General features: G+C 59.3%; 1 protein-coding gene across 4 annotated transcripts; it reads right to left on the reverse strand.

The window, feature by feature from the left end:
- Positions 1-279: 279 nt before the first annotated feature.
- FTCD (formimidoyltransferase cyclodeaminase) lies at positions 280-16438 on the reverse strand. 4 transcript variants are annotated; one of them, XM_067739727.1, is made up of 14 exons: positions 16316-16438; positions 15490-15673; positions 14714-14842; positions 13853-13941; positions 13582-13761; positions 12419-12556; positions 12194-12325; positions 6685-6746; positions 6277-6346; positions 5959-6120; positions 2597-2640; positions 2256-2394; positions 1541-1636; positions 280-525 (listed from the first exon to the last, which is right to left on the reverse strand). In XM_067739727.1, the coding sequence occupies exons 1-14, from the start codon at positions 16367-16369 to the stop codon at positions 439-441; spliced, it is 1566 nt and encodes a 521-aa protein (XP_067595828.1). In that variant the 5' UTR covers positions 16370-16438; the 3' UTR covers positions 280-438. The 4 variants fall into 4 exon arrangements, 3 of the variants coding, with proteins under 3 accessions (XP_067595828.1, XP_067595826.1, XP_067595829.1); XM_067739725.1 differs by having other exon boundaries at positions 6217-6346; XM_067739728.1 differs by lacking the exons at positions 15490-15673; positions 16316-16438 and adding an exon at positions 15067-15192 and having other exon boundaries at positions 6217-6346.
- Between the last annotated feature and the right edge of the window lie 1839 nt (positions 16439-18277).

Here is an 18277-nt window from a genome sequence, read left to right on the forward strand (position 1 = left end):
GCATGTCAGCAGCACCTCCCCAGGAACTCCCGGCCCTCTGCCTGTCCTCACCTTGGCAGGTCCCCGCCCATCAGGCAGCGCGGCCTTCACCCCTCCATGTGACGGGCTCTTTCCCCCAGGACTCCAGATGCTCTGGGACCCTGTGTCACCTTGGGCTGCACCTCCATCTCCCCCCACCTGCCTCCCCACACTGGCACCTCACGGGGTCCCCGTCCCAGCCGCTCGGCTCAGCCCTCCCCCAGCCCACCCACGGATCCCCTGCATACACCCCACAGGCACCAGTGTGTCCTCACTTTACTGGAGGCCCCAGGTGACAGAAGGTGACACCACGAACCCAGACACACCTGCCCCCACACCCTCCCCTCTCTGGGCCCCGTGGGATGTGTCTGGAGGGGCCTCCGGGGGAAGCAGAGTCCAGTGAGGTCCCCCGCCCGGCCATCACTCCCGCCGGGCCTCCAGCTGGTCCAGCACCAGTGCCGCCTGGGTCTTGGCTTCCTGCAGGAGGCCGGAGATGCGCTGGTGGACCTGACAGACACAGGGGCCCCGTCACCACCCCAAGCCCGCCACCAACCCCGCCGGCCCCACCTCCCCGCCACCTCCCTGGGCTGTCCACTCTGGGTGACCCCAAGCCCCTGACCTAGGGGTCCCCAGCTCCTCATGGGTCTCTTGGTGGTGACGGGAGGGGCCCCTCTGTCTTTCCTGAGATTTGGGGCCAGCCAGCCCCCACCCTCCCAGTCTCCCCACTTTAGCCATGACTGCCAAGTGCAGGGCTGTGTCCTTGAGGCCTTAAGGGCCAGGGCTCAAGCGGCCTGTCCATCATCTCAATGCTTCCCTGATGGCCAAGCCCAGCCCAGCTGGAGAGGCAGGTGGGGACAGGCTGACGCTCGAAAAGGCCGTGGCGCTCCCATTCCGAGCCGCGAAATCACTTTTTAAAGATCGTCACAAGATCACAGAGACACATGGGCAGTGGCCAGGGCTGGGAATGGGGGTGACTGTGGGGCATCCTTTGGAGTGATGAGAATGTTCCAGACCTTGATAGAGGTGGTGGTCTCGCAACCCCGTAAGTGGGCTTAACGCCACTGAATTGTATCATCTAACACAGTGAGCTGCACGTTTTGTGAATTTTCCTCCAATAAACAGTAACAATGAAATAAATGATCACAAATGCTGAAGTGGGATCATTGCTTAGGCTGGAGACTGTTCTTTGAGACCCTGTGCTGCCAGCGCTACAGCCTAACCCACCTGGGAGAGACCCCAGCCCTGGCCAGAGCTCCCTGGGAGGGAACTAGGGGGTGCCGGCAGGCCCCCAGGCCACCTGCCTCCACAGAGGCGCTGAAAGACGGCCCCAGGCGTCCCCGACACCTGCGTTCTGCCGGCCAGGCCTCGTCCACCCTCAGGAGCTGGAGGAACTACTCATCTGATGGACACTTCCCTCCCTTGAGGACCTGCTGGCCAGGTGCCCTGGGCCCCAGGTCTGGGAGCCACGGCCCGAGGGCAGCCTCCAGTGCCCTCGGCGGGCCCGGCCCACACCCCTGCCCACCTGGTCCTTAAACGCGTCATCGGTGACATCCTTCAGGTTGATGAGCACGTTGAAATACGCGCCAAACACACCCGTCTCCAGGGCCTTCACCGCCACCTACAACAGCCAAGGGGCAGGGCCGTCGGTACCGGGGGCAGCAGGGCCTTGCCCTGCCCACTCCTCAGCCCAGGGACACGGCCTGGGGGCCTCACGCCTCATCCGTGAAGACGGCAAACTGACCAGCCCAAGGGTTCCCTCCAGGCGGCAGGGCCGGCCCTCTCCCCACAGAGAGAAGCAGCTCGGCCTGGCCCCCTCCAGAGGCAGATATAACAACCAGCCCAAGGAAACGAGGCTCCTCCCCTCAGGATGGGCTGCGGACACGCAGAGCCGGCCCTGGCGTTCCTGGTCCCCAGCCTCTGCGCACGGCGCGGGCTGCGGACGGGGTGCCTGTGCACATCTGCAAGCCCCTGGGTTTTCTGGAAGAGGGGCGGTGGGAAGGAGGGAAGGGACGGGGTCTGCGGGATGGTTAGGGGTGGCCTCTGGAGACACACTCGAGTTTCTGCTTCTCTCTGCCGCGCGACATTTCACAAGACCTTAATGGGTGACGGAGCCGGGCCTGCGGGCTGAGACTGACCGAAACGCCCTATGAGCGCTTGTGCCTGCCCAGCTTGGTGAAGAGCTGTGATGCCCAGTGCCCCTCCGCAGGTCGCCCCCGCAGCGGGGCTCCACAGCGTACCTGCAGGTCCGACCGGCAAGCCAGGTTCGCGCACAGGGCCAGCTCCTGCAGCGCCGGCCACAGCGAGGTCACCGTCTCCGCCAGCGCCAGCGGCACGGCCACCGCCCGCCTCAGCCCCTCCTGCAGGGCAGCTGCGCGTCTGGAAGCAAGAGGGTCAGTGGTTAGAGCCCAGGGCGCCCGGACACTGCTGGACCCACCTGATGGCTCCGCTCTGAGCAGACGGAACCAGGGTGGGGACCACAGGGAAACTGTTCTTCAATCACAACACACCCCAGTGGGGGACTGACTGGTACCAGGGCCTCCTGAGGCGTCCGGATGTCCGCAGCCAGCGCTGCGCTCACCTGTCCTTGTCCTCAGGTGTGTTCTTGGGCAGCTTCGTTGCTTTCTGCCGGAGCAAACACAGAAACGCGCGGGTGACTGACTGTGATGAGGGGACACGGGAGCCTGGGGCAGGGAGGGGCTTCACGCAGGGCCCACACCACCCCCGACGTCGGTTCCGTGGATTAGAGCCCTGGGCTCCTGGCAGAGGAGGGCAGGCGACCTGGCGCAAGGCCCCACGTGGTCAGCACTGGAGGCTGGAGAGGAGGGTGGAGGGGAGCGGGTTCTCCAGCCCCAGGCCTCCCAGCCTCCAGGCAAGGCAACCGCACAAGCCCCGAAGTCCAGGTGTCATGGTTCAGGCCGTGTCCGCGCATCCCCGAGGGGCCACACAACCCAGGCCTCCTCTGAGGAGCCATCAGCCCATGTGTCGCCCGCCTCGCCGCTGCCGGGCAGGCCTCCCCCGTCCCGCACCCCGTGCTGTGAGCACCCGTCCAGCCCCGCTCGCTCACACCAGCGCCCGAGGCCTGCCCGCGTGCCGGGTCCAAGGGCGTAGCTGGTGGGGAACATGCCCTGCTGGGTCGTAGGTTTCACCAAATCTCCGCCCAAGACCGTTAACAGTCAGCGGGTCCATCAACCCTGCATGAGCGTAAAGGATCCCTGGACCCGACCGGAACCAGATTCGATCAGCATCCTGACCCGACCAGAACCAGATTCTGTGACCATCCTGGACCCGACCTGAGCCGGGCTCTGTCACCATCCTGACGTTCCCCAGTCTCCCCGGGCGCCCCTCCGGCCTCCTGTCTCCTGTGACACGTGTCTTTTCCGTGTGGACCCACAGCAGCTCCTCCCGGACACGGGGACCTGCCGACTCTGCTGCAGACCCAGGTCGGGGCGGGGCTGGGGGGGCAGGAGGGTCTCCACTGGGCAGAGCTTTGCTGATTTTCGTCAGGTCTGACTTTCACGTGGCCACGCCTGTGTCTGGCTGAGGGGGGCGGCCCACCCTCAGGGATGCAGTCTGATTTATTTTCTGACTCACGGTGAGGTTTCTCTGGTGACTCCACCTGAGGTTGCGCATGTATTCGGTGCAAGATAAGGATGTTTTCTTATTTTTGTTCAAAAGTCTGTCTTCCTGCTGCTCACTGGGGACCTAGACCAGTGCAGTGTCTATCATACTCACACGCGTGTGTGTGTGATCGCCGGTCGGGTGTGTCTTCAGTCTAACCATTCTATGTTAGGTTTTCTCTAAGCCACACCTCTTTGCTGACTACTTTTCTTTTTCCTTCCTGCCTTTGGGTTAGGTGTTCATTTTTCTACTGGCCCTCCAGTTGTTTTATGTTTGTCTTATTTCTAATCTCTGGCGGCCAGAATTTCTAATATCTGTTTTTAATTACGTGTTGTTACTTACATGCACACTGATGCCTCTACTCGAGCCCCTCAGTATCTGAAGTGCCTCAGACCACAGACAGCTAGAGGTGCCCTGAGAGAAGTGCAATAATTCTGGCCTGGGGAGGCCGTTTAAACTACGACACAACACCAAGGAAAGAGCAAAAGAAAGACTGAATATTCGACGACATGAAAACACAAGGCTCTGATGGTCAGAAACCAGCACAAGCAAAGTTGAAAGTCAAACAAGCTGAGACTCCCTGGCTTATGAAAAGGCCTAGGCAGCACCACGCAGAACAGAGAAGAAAAGGACACCTCACTTTCCTGAGAAGGAAATAAAACCGCTGCAGAAAGTATGAAAACGCTCCTCCCCCTGCCCTGCCCACGTGAGACGCTCGCACCAGGGCAGCACCAAGAGACGCACGTGACCACCAGGTCCAGTGGCCGCGGCGTCGGGGCAGACGGCGGGAGGGCCACTCCAGGGCTCGATCCACACAACCTCTGCAAGGACCACTGGGCAGCACCCTCCACGTGGGAAACACACCCACCCTGGGGGGAAAGCCCGTCCACGAGTCGCTCCTACAGCCCGTCCACCGAGTGCCCAGTGACGGAGGCCAGCTGTCCACACTGCCTGTCCCAGGTGCTGACTGGACCTGGCCAGAATCCCCAACAGGGCTGGTCCAAGGCCTCCACCCCAGGCGACCCCAGAACACCGGGCCACTGAGCCGGGGGTGTCCCTGCTCCAGGAGGACATAAGGTGAAAGATGCAACTGGACATCTGCCTGCCGCCACGTGCGTAAGAAAGGAGGAGAAAGGGGAGACCCAGTTCTGCCCAAATGCACACAAACATCTCAGGGAGACGCACGCACTGGGGCTGCACCTGCTTGGGCAGGGGGACAACACACCAGCTGCCCTCTGCCCCTGTGAACTCTGAACCCCTGAAGCTTTCACCCATTTTAAAAAGCAAATAAACGAAATTAAAACGTAAAAGAGCATAGGGGAAAGGTGTCAGTCTCTGTACCCCGCCCCCGGGGACCCAGCTTCTGTCGCAGGGTCACCTCCTCCCGCAATGCGACATCCTAGACTGTCCCCGTGCGGATGTGGCACTCACGTCAGGGCAGCCAGCCCAGCAGCCCCTGAGGTCGCCTGGCCCAGGTCCTCCTGCCCCGTCCCCCACCCACCCCTGAGGCGGCTCTGGATGCCTGCTGTCTGTCGGGAGCTCATTCCTTCCCAGGCGTGTCTTCCTACCCCCGTGGGGTACGAGCGCCCTCATTCCCGCCTCTCCCGGGTCCTCTCTGCTGTATCTGCCTTCAGACACGCCTGGGGCTTCTTGACCTTGAATTCGGACCTCGACCTTCCTGCAAGTTCCCCATCCCCTGCCCGGTCTGATGGACGTCCCTCCTCCGCTGCCCCCTGGATGGGCACTGCCTGGATGCAGCCGCCCACGTCCTGTGCTTCTGAAAGTGCCCGGCTCCCTGGGGGCCCTTTGTGTCTCATGGCTGAACATCTTCTCTGATCTCTGAGACCATGACCCACAGCGTTTCTTCTGTGAAGATTCCTGTTCCCGCCCTTCCCGGGATGGGAGCTCTTCCTTGGGGACCTTGTTTTCCTCCGGCATCTGCAGGTCTGGGTGTCACCCATCAGCGGGACTCAGGGACGTGGGCAGGGGGACGCTGAGCCTGGCTGACCCTCAGGACAGGTGCCCTTCTTGCCCCTCCCCCAGCCTGCAGAGACCCCGACCTGGAGTCACGCCTGCACCACACCCGCCGAGCTTGGCCCTGCACGAGCGGGGGGAGGGGGGTGCCCAAGAGGGGCTAGACCACTGTCTCCTCCCTCCAGCCCCCGGGGTCTACAGACAACTGTGCTCGTGGCAGCCCCTCCCCCTCCCCCTGTGACCCTGACCCACTTTTCTCTCGTCCGGACCCCGTACTGTCCACCGACCCCACTCTCCCTCGGGGCTGCCTCTGCGGGGCTGGTGACGGAGGCCTGTCTGCACGCTCACCAGGTAGGCCTCGAAGGCCCGGGCGTCGGCGTCCACCATCGCGGTCAGCTCAGTCAAGGCCGTGTGGAAGGGTGGGACCAGGCGCCGCACGGTCGCGTCCAGGTGTTCGAACTGGCGCCGCCCGTAGGTCATGAGGCCGGCCATGGAGGCCAGCGCGGCACCCTGGGGAGAGTGCCCTGTGCGTGGGACCAGCCCCAGGCTGGGCGACGCCCCCAACCCCGGCCGTCCCCCCCGCATCCTCGCCCAGGCCCCACTCACCATGGCTGCACTGGCTGCGGCCACGGAACCGCCCCCTGGGGCTGCCGAGCGGGCGCCCACCTCACGGACGAAGGTGCGCAGGGGCTGGTCAACCAGGCTCTGTTCTGGGCCGACCTCGGGGACCAGGTACCTGCAGGGGTGGGGCTGGAAGTGAGGGTCTGCATCGTGCAGGGGTGGGAACAGGGTCCTGGGTCGTTGCAGCCAGGCCGTAAGGGTGGGGTTGGCCAGGCTGGGGGCCCCTGATTCGCACCAGTGTGTGTGGGGGGCAAGGATGTGGGTCCAATATGCAGAGTGGCTGCCCCGGGGAGGGGCTGTGACCAGCCAGGAGCTGCGTGAGGACAGAGTGGGACCTTGTCGGGACCCCACTGGGCCCCCCAGCAAGCTCCCAGCCCCACGCCTGGCGACAGAGCAGAACTCTGGAGGACTGAGGGGGTCTCCATGCAGGGGCGGGGGGCGGGGGCTGCTCACTCGATGATCCGCTCCTTGGGGTTGAAGGGGGACAGGGAGTCCAGGCCCAGCCGGTTCACCACCTGGAAGAGGGGCCGATGAGTGGAGTCCCCTTGACCGGCAGGTCCCACCCCTGCCGCCCGCGGGGCACCCTGCCCTGGTGGGGAGCCTGCAGGGCACAGCTGCCGCACCCCATGCCCACCAGCAGCCCTGCCGGCTGAAGGCCTCACTGACAGCAGGCACCCTGCCTGGGCTCCGGACACACCACCCACCCACCGTGCTGCTCCAGGGAGACCAAGGCCCGTGGTGACCCCATCCTGCCCCCACAAGAGCCTGTGCTGGAAAGGGACCAAGAAAACTGCCTCTTTGGACAGGATTCCAGCTCCTCGGGTGTCAGGGTCTCTCTGGTTCTTAAAGGCCGGGAGTTGCCTGATCTGCCCAAATGTGAGACTTGATATGTGAGGAAAAGTGAATTTTACCCAAATTCAAAATTAAGTTGGAAATATCCCCATTTTGGAGTAGAATTCTTTCCACCAAAAACCACTCAGGATACTTTATAATGCTCAATGCCATCACACAGTTCCAACCCCTCTGAGCCACACAGGTGACATGTTCCACACAAAACAGAAAATGACAAGCGCAGCTTGAGGGAAACGAAGCAGCAGGTCCCCGGGGACGGTCATGAGGTCTCCCTGAGGATGTGGAAATGGGGCAGAGAGCGCCCAAGGGCTGGCGGTAGAGCCGGCAAGCAGCCCGCCTGCCGCAGAAAACCTCAGAGTGAGGAACAGAACTGTCAGAATGGAATTCAGCACCCGGCAAAGCTGGCAGCAAGTAAAGGAAACCATTCACAGCCAGAAGTGACCAGAAATGCCCAGAAAGACCTCCTCTCCCAGAAGCTGGGTCCACCCTGGAGACATCTGCGACCTCTCATGAGTAGGGGTGGTCTCGAGCCCACAAGAGCTGTGTCAGACGGGAGACCCTTGAAAGAGGACATCTCCAAGGATGAATCTTGGAAAAACCACCCATCACAGGAAATACTGGGATACTTCCCAGTCTCGGCCTTCCGTTTGGTGAAGCACGAAAACAAATCTTTCCTGGGAATTCTAACCTGACGGGGAGGTGGGCCACCGTTCACACAGAATTCTCTTCCTGTGTGGCACCAAAGCTCCAAGCAAAAGGCTCATCTAAAGTGGCCCAAACACCTAACAGAGGCAAACACAAACTAAACCAGGTGACCAAGAATTAACACAGACGAAACTCTAAAGAACAGGCCCTCACGATCCAAAATCACAAAGCGCGTGAAGAAGCAGCACCATGAGAATCAGCAGACACAACAGTCTGCAAAATCAGACTTTCAAGGACTGCAGACCTCAGAACTTTCAGATAAAAAATATAAAATAATATGTTTTAAAAGACAGTAGAGGGCTTCCCTGGTGGCGCAGTGGTTGAGAGTCCGCCTGCCGATGCAAGGGACAAGGGTTCGTGCCCCGGTCCGGGAAGATCCCACATGCTGCAGAGGGCCCGTGAGCCATGGCCACTGAGCCTGCGCGTCCGGAGCCTGTGCTCCACAACGGGAGGGGCCACAACAGTGAGAGGCCCGCGTACCGCCAAAAAAAACAAAAAAGAAGACAGTAGAGAGCGTCAAACACATTAATAAGGAATAAATAAATGTGGGAGAGGTGAAAGCTTCTTAGAGAAAAAGGATGAAGTTAGAAAATTCTCGATGCTCCTAATACTTGCGGCTGGAATTTTAAGAGGAGCAGGTCACTTACACATTCTTAAACTACCTCCCCAGGGAGTCCTTATTAACAACAAAAGGAAAACAGAAACACTGCAGTGATCACCCTGGGTCAGGGATACCAGCTTGACCAGAGGACCCAGGTAACGCCCTGAGGGGGACACTCCATCACTTCTGTGCTACTCCTGCTGGAAACGCACAAGCACACACCGCCCTGAGACAGGTCAGACCGGCACCCAGCGAGCGGCGCTTCACAAAGCCACCAGCCGGTGCTCCACAGTCCGTCACGGTCAAGGAAAGACGGGGAGAACTGGGGACCTGATCCAGATTAAAGGCCATAAAAGACAAGCCAGCCGAACCCTCTGCTGCTCTGGGGCAGACCATGGACGGCGGGCACGGATGCGATTTGATTCCGGTCTGCAGATTAGACGCCAGGCTGCACCGCGCTGGATTCCCCGGTTTTGATCATTGCACTGTGATTGTGCAAGAGAACGTCCTTGATCTTAAGAACTACACCCTGACTAAACAAGGGGTAAAGGGCACAGTGTCTTCAATCTACTTTAAAATGTTCCAGAAAAAATATGATTATGCATGGAATACAGAAATAGAGTGATACAGCAGATGGGGCCAAATGCAACAATAGGTGAACCTGGAGAGCATAAAAGAGCTCCTGGTACTGTGCTCGCACCTCTTCTGTGAGTAGGAAATTACATCAAGATAAAAAGTTACACAAAACTTTGTAACTGCTAGAAAGAGAATAGACCCAGCCATAAACTGCATCAGTGATTGCAAAATGAAGGCTGAGAAAACCACAGTGAATACGGGGGAAAGAACGAACAAAAAAGGCAGAATATGTGGAAGAAAATGCTACCGCAGTGTAACGGGTGTCGGTAAAGTGAAAGGACCAAAAACTGGATCAAAAATACAATGGAAGAAAATATTCCTGAAGCTAAACAAGAATGAACCTGTGAATCACAAGAAACCTTGTTCCAGAGAAAAAACTGATGTGGAACAATCCACAGCAAGACTCCTGTGGCAGCGTCGTTGACCCTCAAGGATAAGGATGGAATTCTTCAAGCATCCAGGAGAAAGAACCGGCCACCAGGTCAGGGTTAGCCTTAGACCTCCGCACAGGGACATTCATTCCAAAGGTGGTAATGACGTGTCTGCAACGTTCTCAGGAAAAGACTGGTGACTTGAGGTTTCGGTTGTCCTACGGTCTTGCAAGCATAACATCACAGAAAGACATTCCCAAACCTGCCAGAACCCACAGAATAAAGCCCCTGTGAGCCTTTCTTTAAAAATCTGCCTGTCTGTGAAATCCAGCCAGACAGATGGGAAAGGACAGAGATGCATAGTGACCTCACTTGTGTATAGAACCAAGATTAAACATCTGTGGGTATTTAGTATGTGTGGATATGGTTACAGAAGGTCAATGTTATACACTGACAATGTAAAAATAACAACAAAGCAATTTAAATCTGGAACAGAGATGACCACTCACACAAGCGCATTAATTTTTTTGTCTCTCTTCACCAAGAGTCAACAGACATTGTCTAATATTGATAAACAGCTAAAGGATTAAATACATTATTTAAACTTAAAAAGTTAAGCACCTAGAACTAATAAATGAATTCAGCAAGGTAGCAGGATACAAAGTCAACACACAAAGCTCAGTGCATCCCTAAACACTAACAGTGAACAATCCGAAAAAGAAATTACAAAAACAATTCCGTTTCAATAGCATAAAATACTTAGGAATTAATTAACTTAACCAAGGAGGTGAAAGACTACAACGAAAACTACAAAACGTGATGAAAGAAGGCAAAGACAAATGAAGGGGAACACGGCCCACGTCCAGGGCTGGAAAGACGGTGCTGTAAGACAGCACCACCACCCAAAGTGGCCTGCGGAGTCAGCGCGAGCCCCGTCACAGTCCTGACAACGTCTTTTGCAGAAATAGGAAACCCCATCCCGGACACTGGTGACAGCTGCACAACTTTATACACATACATCAGTGGCCAGTGCACTTAAAAATGGTTAAAAGACGACAAATTTTATGTCATGTCTATTTTACCATAATTTAAACAACTGAAAAAATATTTAAGCACCAAAATAACCAGCTCCCTAAAAAATAGCACAAGTCTAAAAAATCAGGAAATAGAGAAGGAAGAAAGACAGCAGTAAATGCTGTGCCGTTACTGTCTCATTCATTTCCTGTGTCTCACGTTATGGGAATGTAGATTCTTTTCTTAAAGTGTATATTATGCTTTCAGATGATTATTTCTTCAAAGCTACACCACTGAGTATAAGCTCTGTTGGCTTCCGCCAGACAGCAAAAGGCAGACCTCCCTCTACCGCACTTCACAGATAGTACGTTTCTGACAAATTGAAGGTTTGTGGCAACCCTGCTTCAAGCAAGTCTATTGGCACCATTTTTCCAACAGCATTTGCTCACTTTGTGTCTCTGTGTCACATTTTGGTAATTCTTGCAGTATTTCAAATCCTCCTCCGGCACAAAGATCAGGACTCTGTAAGCTCAGATGATGGTTAGCATTTTTTAGCAATAAAGTACTTTTAAAGTAAGTATGTACACAGCTTTTTTAGACATAATAGTATTGCAAACTTAATAGACTACAGTCTAGTGTAAACATAACTTTTATACACACTAGGAAACCAAAAAAATCGTGTGAGTTACTTTATTGTGATATTCGCTTTCTTGCAGTGGCCTAGAACCAAAGCTATGCTATCTCCAAGGTGCCTGTGCTGATAAAAATTAAGTCAAACTGATACATTTGGATAAAGTTTTTAAATTAATAAATCAAAAATAGAGATAAATATATTGTTATAAGGTAATTACCAGAATTCCTAAAAATAGACTAACTCCTCCATACAGCCCAAAGGAAACCACATACTCTCATGCCTAAAACTAGGACAACAGTAAGTCCAGACATACCTGCTAAATTAGTAGATACAAAAGGATAAACTCAACTACCAAAAGACAAAAGCTTTCAGAGAGGGCTCCCCTGGTGGCACAGTGGTTAGGAATCCACCTGCCGATGCAGGGGACACGGGTTCGAGCCCTGGTCCGGGAGGATCCCACATGCCGCGGAGCAACTAAGCCCATGCACCACAACTACTGAAGCCCGCGCGCATAGAGCCCGTGCTCCGCAACAAGAGAAGCCACCGCAATGAGAAGCCCGCGCACTGCAACGAAGAACAGCTCGAAGAACAGCTCCCGCTCGCCGCAACTAGAGAAAGCCGGCGCCCAGCAACGAAGACCCAACGCAGCCAAAAATAAATAAACAAATAAATAAAACTTTCAGAGAAATCCAATCACGCGTTCATTATAAGAAACGCCCTCAAGACAAAAGGACTCTGAGGCCAGAGCAACAGGACTGAGAAGGACGGCCACACCCAGAGCAGGCGGTAGGACCTGGGACCAAAGGAACAACTTTGTGAATAACCCATGGACACTAGATTCATGCACCCAAATCCCAACAGGCAGGGAGCGGACGAGGGGCAGGTCCTTCCATCCGCGGGACGCGGCTCCAGGACAGGCACCGGGCCCCGTCCTCTCCGCTGAAGTTTCACAAGACTGAACACATTTTAGGTCACAGAGAAAACCTCAACAGTGTTCCCCAAGTGAAAACAGTGTGATCTCAACTTCCAGGCACAGACAAGAAAACAAAGAAGGAGGAGGCCTGGCCCCGCAGACAGGGCCCCAGGCCCGGGGTGCAGGTGTCCGGAGCCCCCGACCTGCTCCCTGACTCACCCCCCAGCCCCACCCACCAGCCGGAGCCGCTGCCCCTCCTCCAGGACGAAGAGGTTCTCCTTCTCGCAGTAGAAGGCGGCCACGTCCAGCAGGGCCTTCAGAGGCACCAGGCCCACCAGCTGCGAGCCCACCACCGGGAGGCTCAGCTCCTGCGGAGGTCAGAGGTCGGAGGTCGGAGGTTGGGGAGTCAGCGCCCAGGGGGCTGGGCTTGAGAGACAGGGGAGGGGACCCACCCTGCTCACCTGGGCTTCTCTGCAGGTCTCCTCGTAGACCGTGTGCAGCCCTGTGACCTCAAAGTCCAGGAGGTTCATAGACACCTGAGCCAGGTTCTTCTCATCCAGGTACCAGCCGATGCCCTGCACCTTTCTCAGGCGTCCTGGCTGCCAAGGAGAAGGCTTGCCCAGCCCGGCCCCGCCCAGCCTCTCCTGCGCCCCGCACTGAGAGCCCCTTGGCCCTGCATCCCCCAGCCAGCCCGAGGGCTCCCTTCCACCCCAGACACCCGGACGAGGGGGGCCGTGGCCTGAAGACCGTGCGGTGCAGTCAGGCAGCCGGCTTCAGGCAGGTCTGTTCCTCACTCGCCCATTCTCATCTGAGCCGGGAAAGGGCCTGCCCAACACGGGAAACCAAGGCCCCGAAGGGTCAGTGCCACGGGGCCCGCCCTGCACAAGCCACAGGCTCAGACCAGGCCGGGCGGCCCGGGCATCCCGCCCACATCCCTGTCCTGGGGCGGTCTCTGCCTCCCACCCCTTGCCCCAGAGGCCAGCTCCTGGCCCTCACTGCCTGGGGTGACTCAGTCTACCGTTCGGGCTTAGGCAGACTCTTGACGTCAGCAGAGCACAGAGAAGGATTCGAGAGTTGCCGTGTTTTTGTATTGTGTTTGCAGACAACTGAGTGTTCAGCACGGAAGCTGGGCTCCCAGGGCCTCAGCTGCCTGGAAGGCCCAGGGCTCTGGGAGTGGGGCCTGACAGGTGGGCAGGGCCTCCTTCACCGGGTGTCTCTGTGTCTGTGTCCAGCTCGAACTTTCTGCAGGAGCGATACTCACACTAGGTGACAGCTATGATGGCAGACTTGGTGGATCAGGGCACCTGGGGGTACCTGGAAGTACCTGAGGCATCTGAAGGTACATAGGGGCACCTAGGGGTACCTGGGGTGCAGAAGCGGCTGTTTTCCTATCAGTGTGGAAATGATGCAGTATTTTAACCACAGCTGCAGCCCTGCAACTTCCATGGAAAATGTCCTTAAAGACCTGCTCCCCAGCTTCAAACCCTGGAACCCCGACCCTGCCGGTCCCACGTGGCGTGGACCCCGAGGCAGGCTGGTCAGCAGCCCCACGCACGGGGCAGGGCCTGGGCCCCCTCCGGCGGCGGCACGGGTGCCCTCACGGCGACCCCGCGCCCGCCCTCACCTGGCCCGCCCCGCGGCCCTGCTCCCGGAGGTCAAGGGCGATGCGGTGCGCTTGCTCCCTGGTGCTGAGCAGGTTGACGTTGAACGCGATGAGGAACTTCCGCGCCCCCGTGACAGTGGCCCCCCAGCTGGGGACGAAGGAGCTGGGGCCGAAGTCGGGCGCCCACTCAGCCTGCTTGAGCTGTGGGGAGACCAGTGGGTGAGGGAAGGCGGAGGAGGGCCCACCCTGCGGGGTCCGCCCCCAGACTGCCCACTGGGAGGGGACACCGCACCTTCTCAGGCAGGGCCTCGTACTCGCCGGCCCGGATGGCCGGCAGAGACTGGCGGCTGGCCGTCCGTGCTGCCTCGCCGTAGAGGTACACTGCAAGGGGCCTGGCCGGTCAGGCCCTCGGCCGGCGGGCGCTGCAGGACCCCCATTCCCGCAGCTCCGTCTTGCTGGCAGCGCCCCCATCTCTGAGCCCCGTCAGATGGGTGTGGGTGGTCGCTGATGGGCACTCTGTATGGGCCAGGACCCGTCCTCTGCCCACCCCTGCTGCCCCTGCACAGATGCCCCAGAAAAAGCCATTGCCCGCCCACAACAGGGGCTGGAAGGATATTCGTGTTTCTCTCCAACGTGCATTTTCATTGAACGAGCAACACGCCCGCAAATTAAGGAACGAGGAGGAGAGAAAACAAAACTCACCACCAGCTCTGACACCTGCACAGGGCAGGTGACACCCGTCCATCAGCCACATTGCAGGGGGCTGGACCTGTGCCCGGGCTCACAGGTCCGCCTGCTGCCCTGTGCTGGGCTTTTCCTTGATTTGGTTAATTCCCCAAAGAGACTGTTTAGGGGTCCCCGTCCGTCCTGCTCAAGTCCTTTACAGAGCGGCTCCTCGGTCCCTGCCTCCCTAACGGCTGGGACCCTGTCCCTGTGGTTTGTCCCATTGCAGGAGAAGCGGGACATATTCCCACCTGTCAAAAACCTGCATGGTAGGGTTTTTGGATTTTTTTCTTAAAATGCATTTTTAAGGATGCAAGAGCAGAGAGCCTCAACAGATGGTTGTGGTTGAGGGTGCTGGGAAGTGAAGTGAAGTGAGGAGGGGCCGGCTGGGGGAGCCCCTGGGGTAGGCCGCCCTTCCCCAGGCACGCACCTGGCACACCCAGCTCCTCTGCCAGCCGCTGGCCAAAGGCCTGAGCACAGAGCACGCATTCGTCCATGGTGACGCCCCTCACTGGGATGAAGGGGCACACGTCCAGGGCGCCCATCCGAGGGTGCTCCCCTGCACAGAGATGGGGGCTGAGGAAGCTGGGGCCCAGGTGTGGAGCTCGGGGCAGACCCTGCACTCCAGCCCCCTGCACACGCACACCCGCACTGACCACAGGGCCCCGGGAGAAGCAGCCCCCGATTTCTGCGGCATCTCAGGGGTAAACCCCTCCCTCTCCTAAGAGCCGAGAGGATAAGTCCGAGCCCTCAGGGAGGGGCGCTGTCACCCGGCTGCCTTACAGAGGGTCCTTCTCAGAGCCCGAGTCCCACTGCGGGTCAGATGGCAGCTCCCGCGGCCCCCTCCCCCCAGGCGGTTCCTCTGAGATAAGCCTCCATCTCTCTTCACCAGTTGGGATCTCTTGTGAATTCCCTCCCCCTCTGTGGGCGTCCAGAGACCCTGCCCTTTTGACCAGCTCCCCGTGTGTCCACCGACCTTTGACCCTGCCGCCCACAGAATGTGTTTGGTTTGTGGGCTGTTGACAGATCGGGCTGTGTCCCCCACCCCCGCCCAGGGCCTGCACAGAGTGCGATCACCTCTCTGCCAGCCACTCCAGGGCCCCCTGAAACGTGGACGGGGTCCAAGGAGCATCCAGCCAGTGCGATGGCCCCATGCCCCTGGGGAGTCCTGCGGGCGAGGCCGGCCGTGCGCACTTGGGCCCTCACCTCTGTGCCTGCCCATGTCGATGAGCCGGTGGGCGACCCGGGCGGCGTTGAGGGCCCCCTCCACCACGTCCTCGGGGCGCCCCACGAAGGTGTAGACGGTGCGGTTGGTGGAGGGGCCAGCGTCCACGTCCAGCAGCACGCAGCCCGGGGTCTGCACCACCGCTCGGGAGATGGCGTCGATCACCTGGGGACAAAGCCAGGCCTGCGCCTCGGTCTCCCCATGCGGAAGAGGGGGCGGGAGCTGCAGGGGCCATGCCCGCCCTGCCCCCATTCAGACACGATGCGGGCGAGGACCTGGACATATGGGGGCCGGCACCCGGGCAGCACCCTCCGGGAGAAACTGAGGCAGGAAGCAGAAACCGGGCGCAGGGGCTCTCAGGGCCCCGAGAAGGTGACCCACAGGCCAAGGTCACAGAGGGGCAGGGCCCCAGTCCACAGGCCACCTGTGTCTGGGGGGCGGAGCGTGAAGGGCCCGGAACCTTCTGAGGCAGCAGGAAGGCCTGCCCAGCTCTCTGTGCCTCAGTTTCCTGCAGGTCACGTGGGGATGAGAGCGGCGCCCACCTCAGAAGGTGGGGAAGGGAGACGGGGTACCCCCCGGGGACCCTGAAATGGCCCTGGGGGTCGGGCTTCAGGGGCCCTGTTTTCACACAAGAGGCCAAGTGACCCCCCCGGACCCCAGGCCCAGACCTGGGCCAGGACCTGGCTGCCTGCCTGCTGCCACCTTCCTCACCCTTTCCAGAGAAGACAATCCCCAAACCGCACACTGAGCCGCATTCTCCTTGCCCTGAGCCCCTACACCGCCCCCCGCCGCCCCCTGGTGCCTCACCTCCTGGTTCTTCCCCTCCGAGAAGTTGGGGACACATTCTACCAGCTGGGACATGGTCCAAGCCCTGCTGTAGACGCTCCTCTCGCCAGCAGAGGTGGGAAGGAGGCCAGCAGGGCCTTTATGCCCTCGGGCGGCGCCCCACCCCAGGGCCAGGCTTCTTATTAACCGAGTACATGGGGGAGGGGCAGAGCCAGGACCCGAGAGGCTGCCAGTGGAGGGCGAGGACTGAGGCCTCCACCCACGTGGGCGTGGGCTCCGCCGAGGGAAGTGCCCGTGGCCTGGACCCTCGGGGGAGGGTCCTCGGCAGGCGGCGGCTCAGGTCAGCCCAGGCTTGAGGCCCAGCTGGGTCCAGGGCCCCCTGGTGACCCTCTGGGTGACCGTCCGGTGACCCTCCAGGCCTTTTGTTCTTTGGCAGAACAGCCAAGCCTCAGGGCTGCAGGGAGTGAGAGGGACCATGTGTGAGGCCCCGGCACCAGCCCTGGCTCTCAGCAGAGGGCAGCACGCCTGGTCGGGCAGGAGAAGGGGCAGGGGGTGAGTGTGTGCGGGTGCGTGTCTGCCGGCGGGGCGGGCAGGTGAGGCCCAGCTCTCCCGGCTGCTGGCTGTGCTCCCCGTGGCCGGAGGGTCCCCACGAGGGCGACGCACCCCAGGTCAGCAGCACAGGGCCCTGAGCCCAGAGAGCCAGCTCGAGTCAACACCGTCTTGAAGTCCTTCGTGATTTTTGAACAGGGGATTGTTTCCATTCTGCAAAGGCCCACCGATCACATGGTCATCCTGGCAGCACATGGACCCCCACAGACCCCTCCCTCCCAAGAGCAGACTGCAGCCATCCATGCTCCTCCCGGAAGCAGGCCCCCACGCGGCCTTTGTGGGGTCAGCGTCTGGGCCAGTCACCACAGGGCCAGGAGAGGGGATGCCCAGATCCCTCGGGTCAGCAGCTCTCTGGTCCTTGGGAAGCCCCCCCCTCCAGCAGCTGCTCACGGGGACTGGAAGAGGGAGAAGGGCTGGGCGAGCCCAGAGACCCTGGAGGCTAGGGGCAGGCCCGTCCTGTCCAGCTGTGGCTCCCTGGGCTGACTGTGGGTGAACGTGGGTGATGGCCGTCCTGACCCCCGGGTCCCAGGAGGGGACGTGGGCACCCCGGCAGCACCTGGTCCTTTGCGAGGGCTTAACCAGGGCAGCGCTCCAAACTCAGGCCCCGACGCCAGGTCCCACCCGAAAGAGCCCGCAGGCCCAGGGGAGGGGGCCCAAAGTGCCCACCAGACGGCCCTGCGTCCCGCAGAGGGCCCCCAGGTGGTGGGGAGTCTCAGCAAGGGTAGTGTCTGGCAGCTGGGAGGGATGAGGTCTGTTAAGGGCTGAATTGTGACCCCCGCCCCCAAATTTATATGTCGAAGGCCTAATCCCAGCATAACTGTGCCTGGAGACAGGGTCTTTGCAGAGATAATGAGGTTAAAATGAGGTCACTAGAGTGGGCCTGATCCCATAGGAGTGGCATCCTTATGAGATTAGGACACAGACACCCACAGAGAGTGATGACCATGTGAGGACACAGGGAGGAGACGGCTGTCCACGTGCCCAGGGGAGAGGCCCCAGGAGGAACCAGCCCTGTTGCACCTGGATCGCAGATTTCAGCCTCCAGAACTGTGAGATGATAAATTTCTATTGTTTAAGCTGACTGAGACAGGGGCCAGTGCATCTGGGACACACAAGGCTGTGACAACCAAGGGACAGGGAGCCCTAGCACCTTCATCCTCATACCTACAGCAGAGAAGGAACCAGGAAGGTGTCCTGACTGCAGAGCCTCAGGGGGCCACCTGCCCTCTCCAGGCTCCAGGAGAGTTGGGGGCCAGAGGGCTCTGGCAGGAGTGGGGCTGTGTGTCCTACAGAGACGGTTCTGGGCCAGGGCTTGGCTACGGCTGGGAACGCAAGATGCAGGGACAGGACCCAGTGTGATGCTGGGACCAGTTT

This window comes from Pseudorca crassidens, chromosome 5 (genome assembly GCF_039906515.1).
Source record: "Pseudorca crassidens isolate mPseCra1 chromosome 5, mPseCra1.hap1, whole genome shotgun sequence".
Lineage (NCBI taxonomy): Eukaryota > Metazoa > Chordata > Mammalia > Artiodactyla > Delphinidae > Pseudorca > Pseudorca crassidens.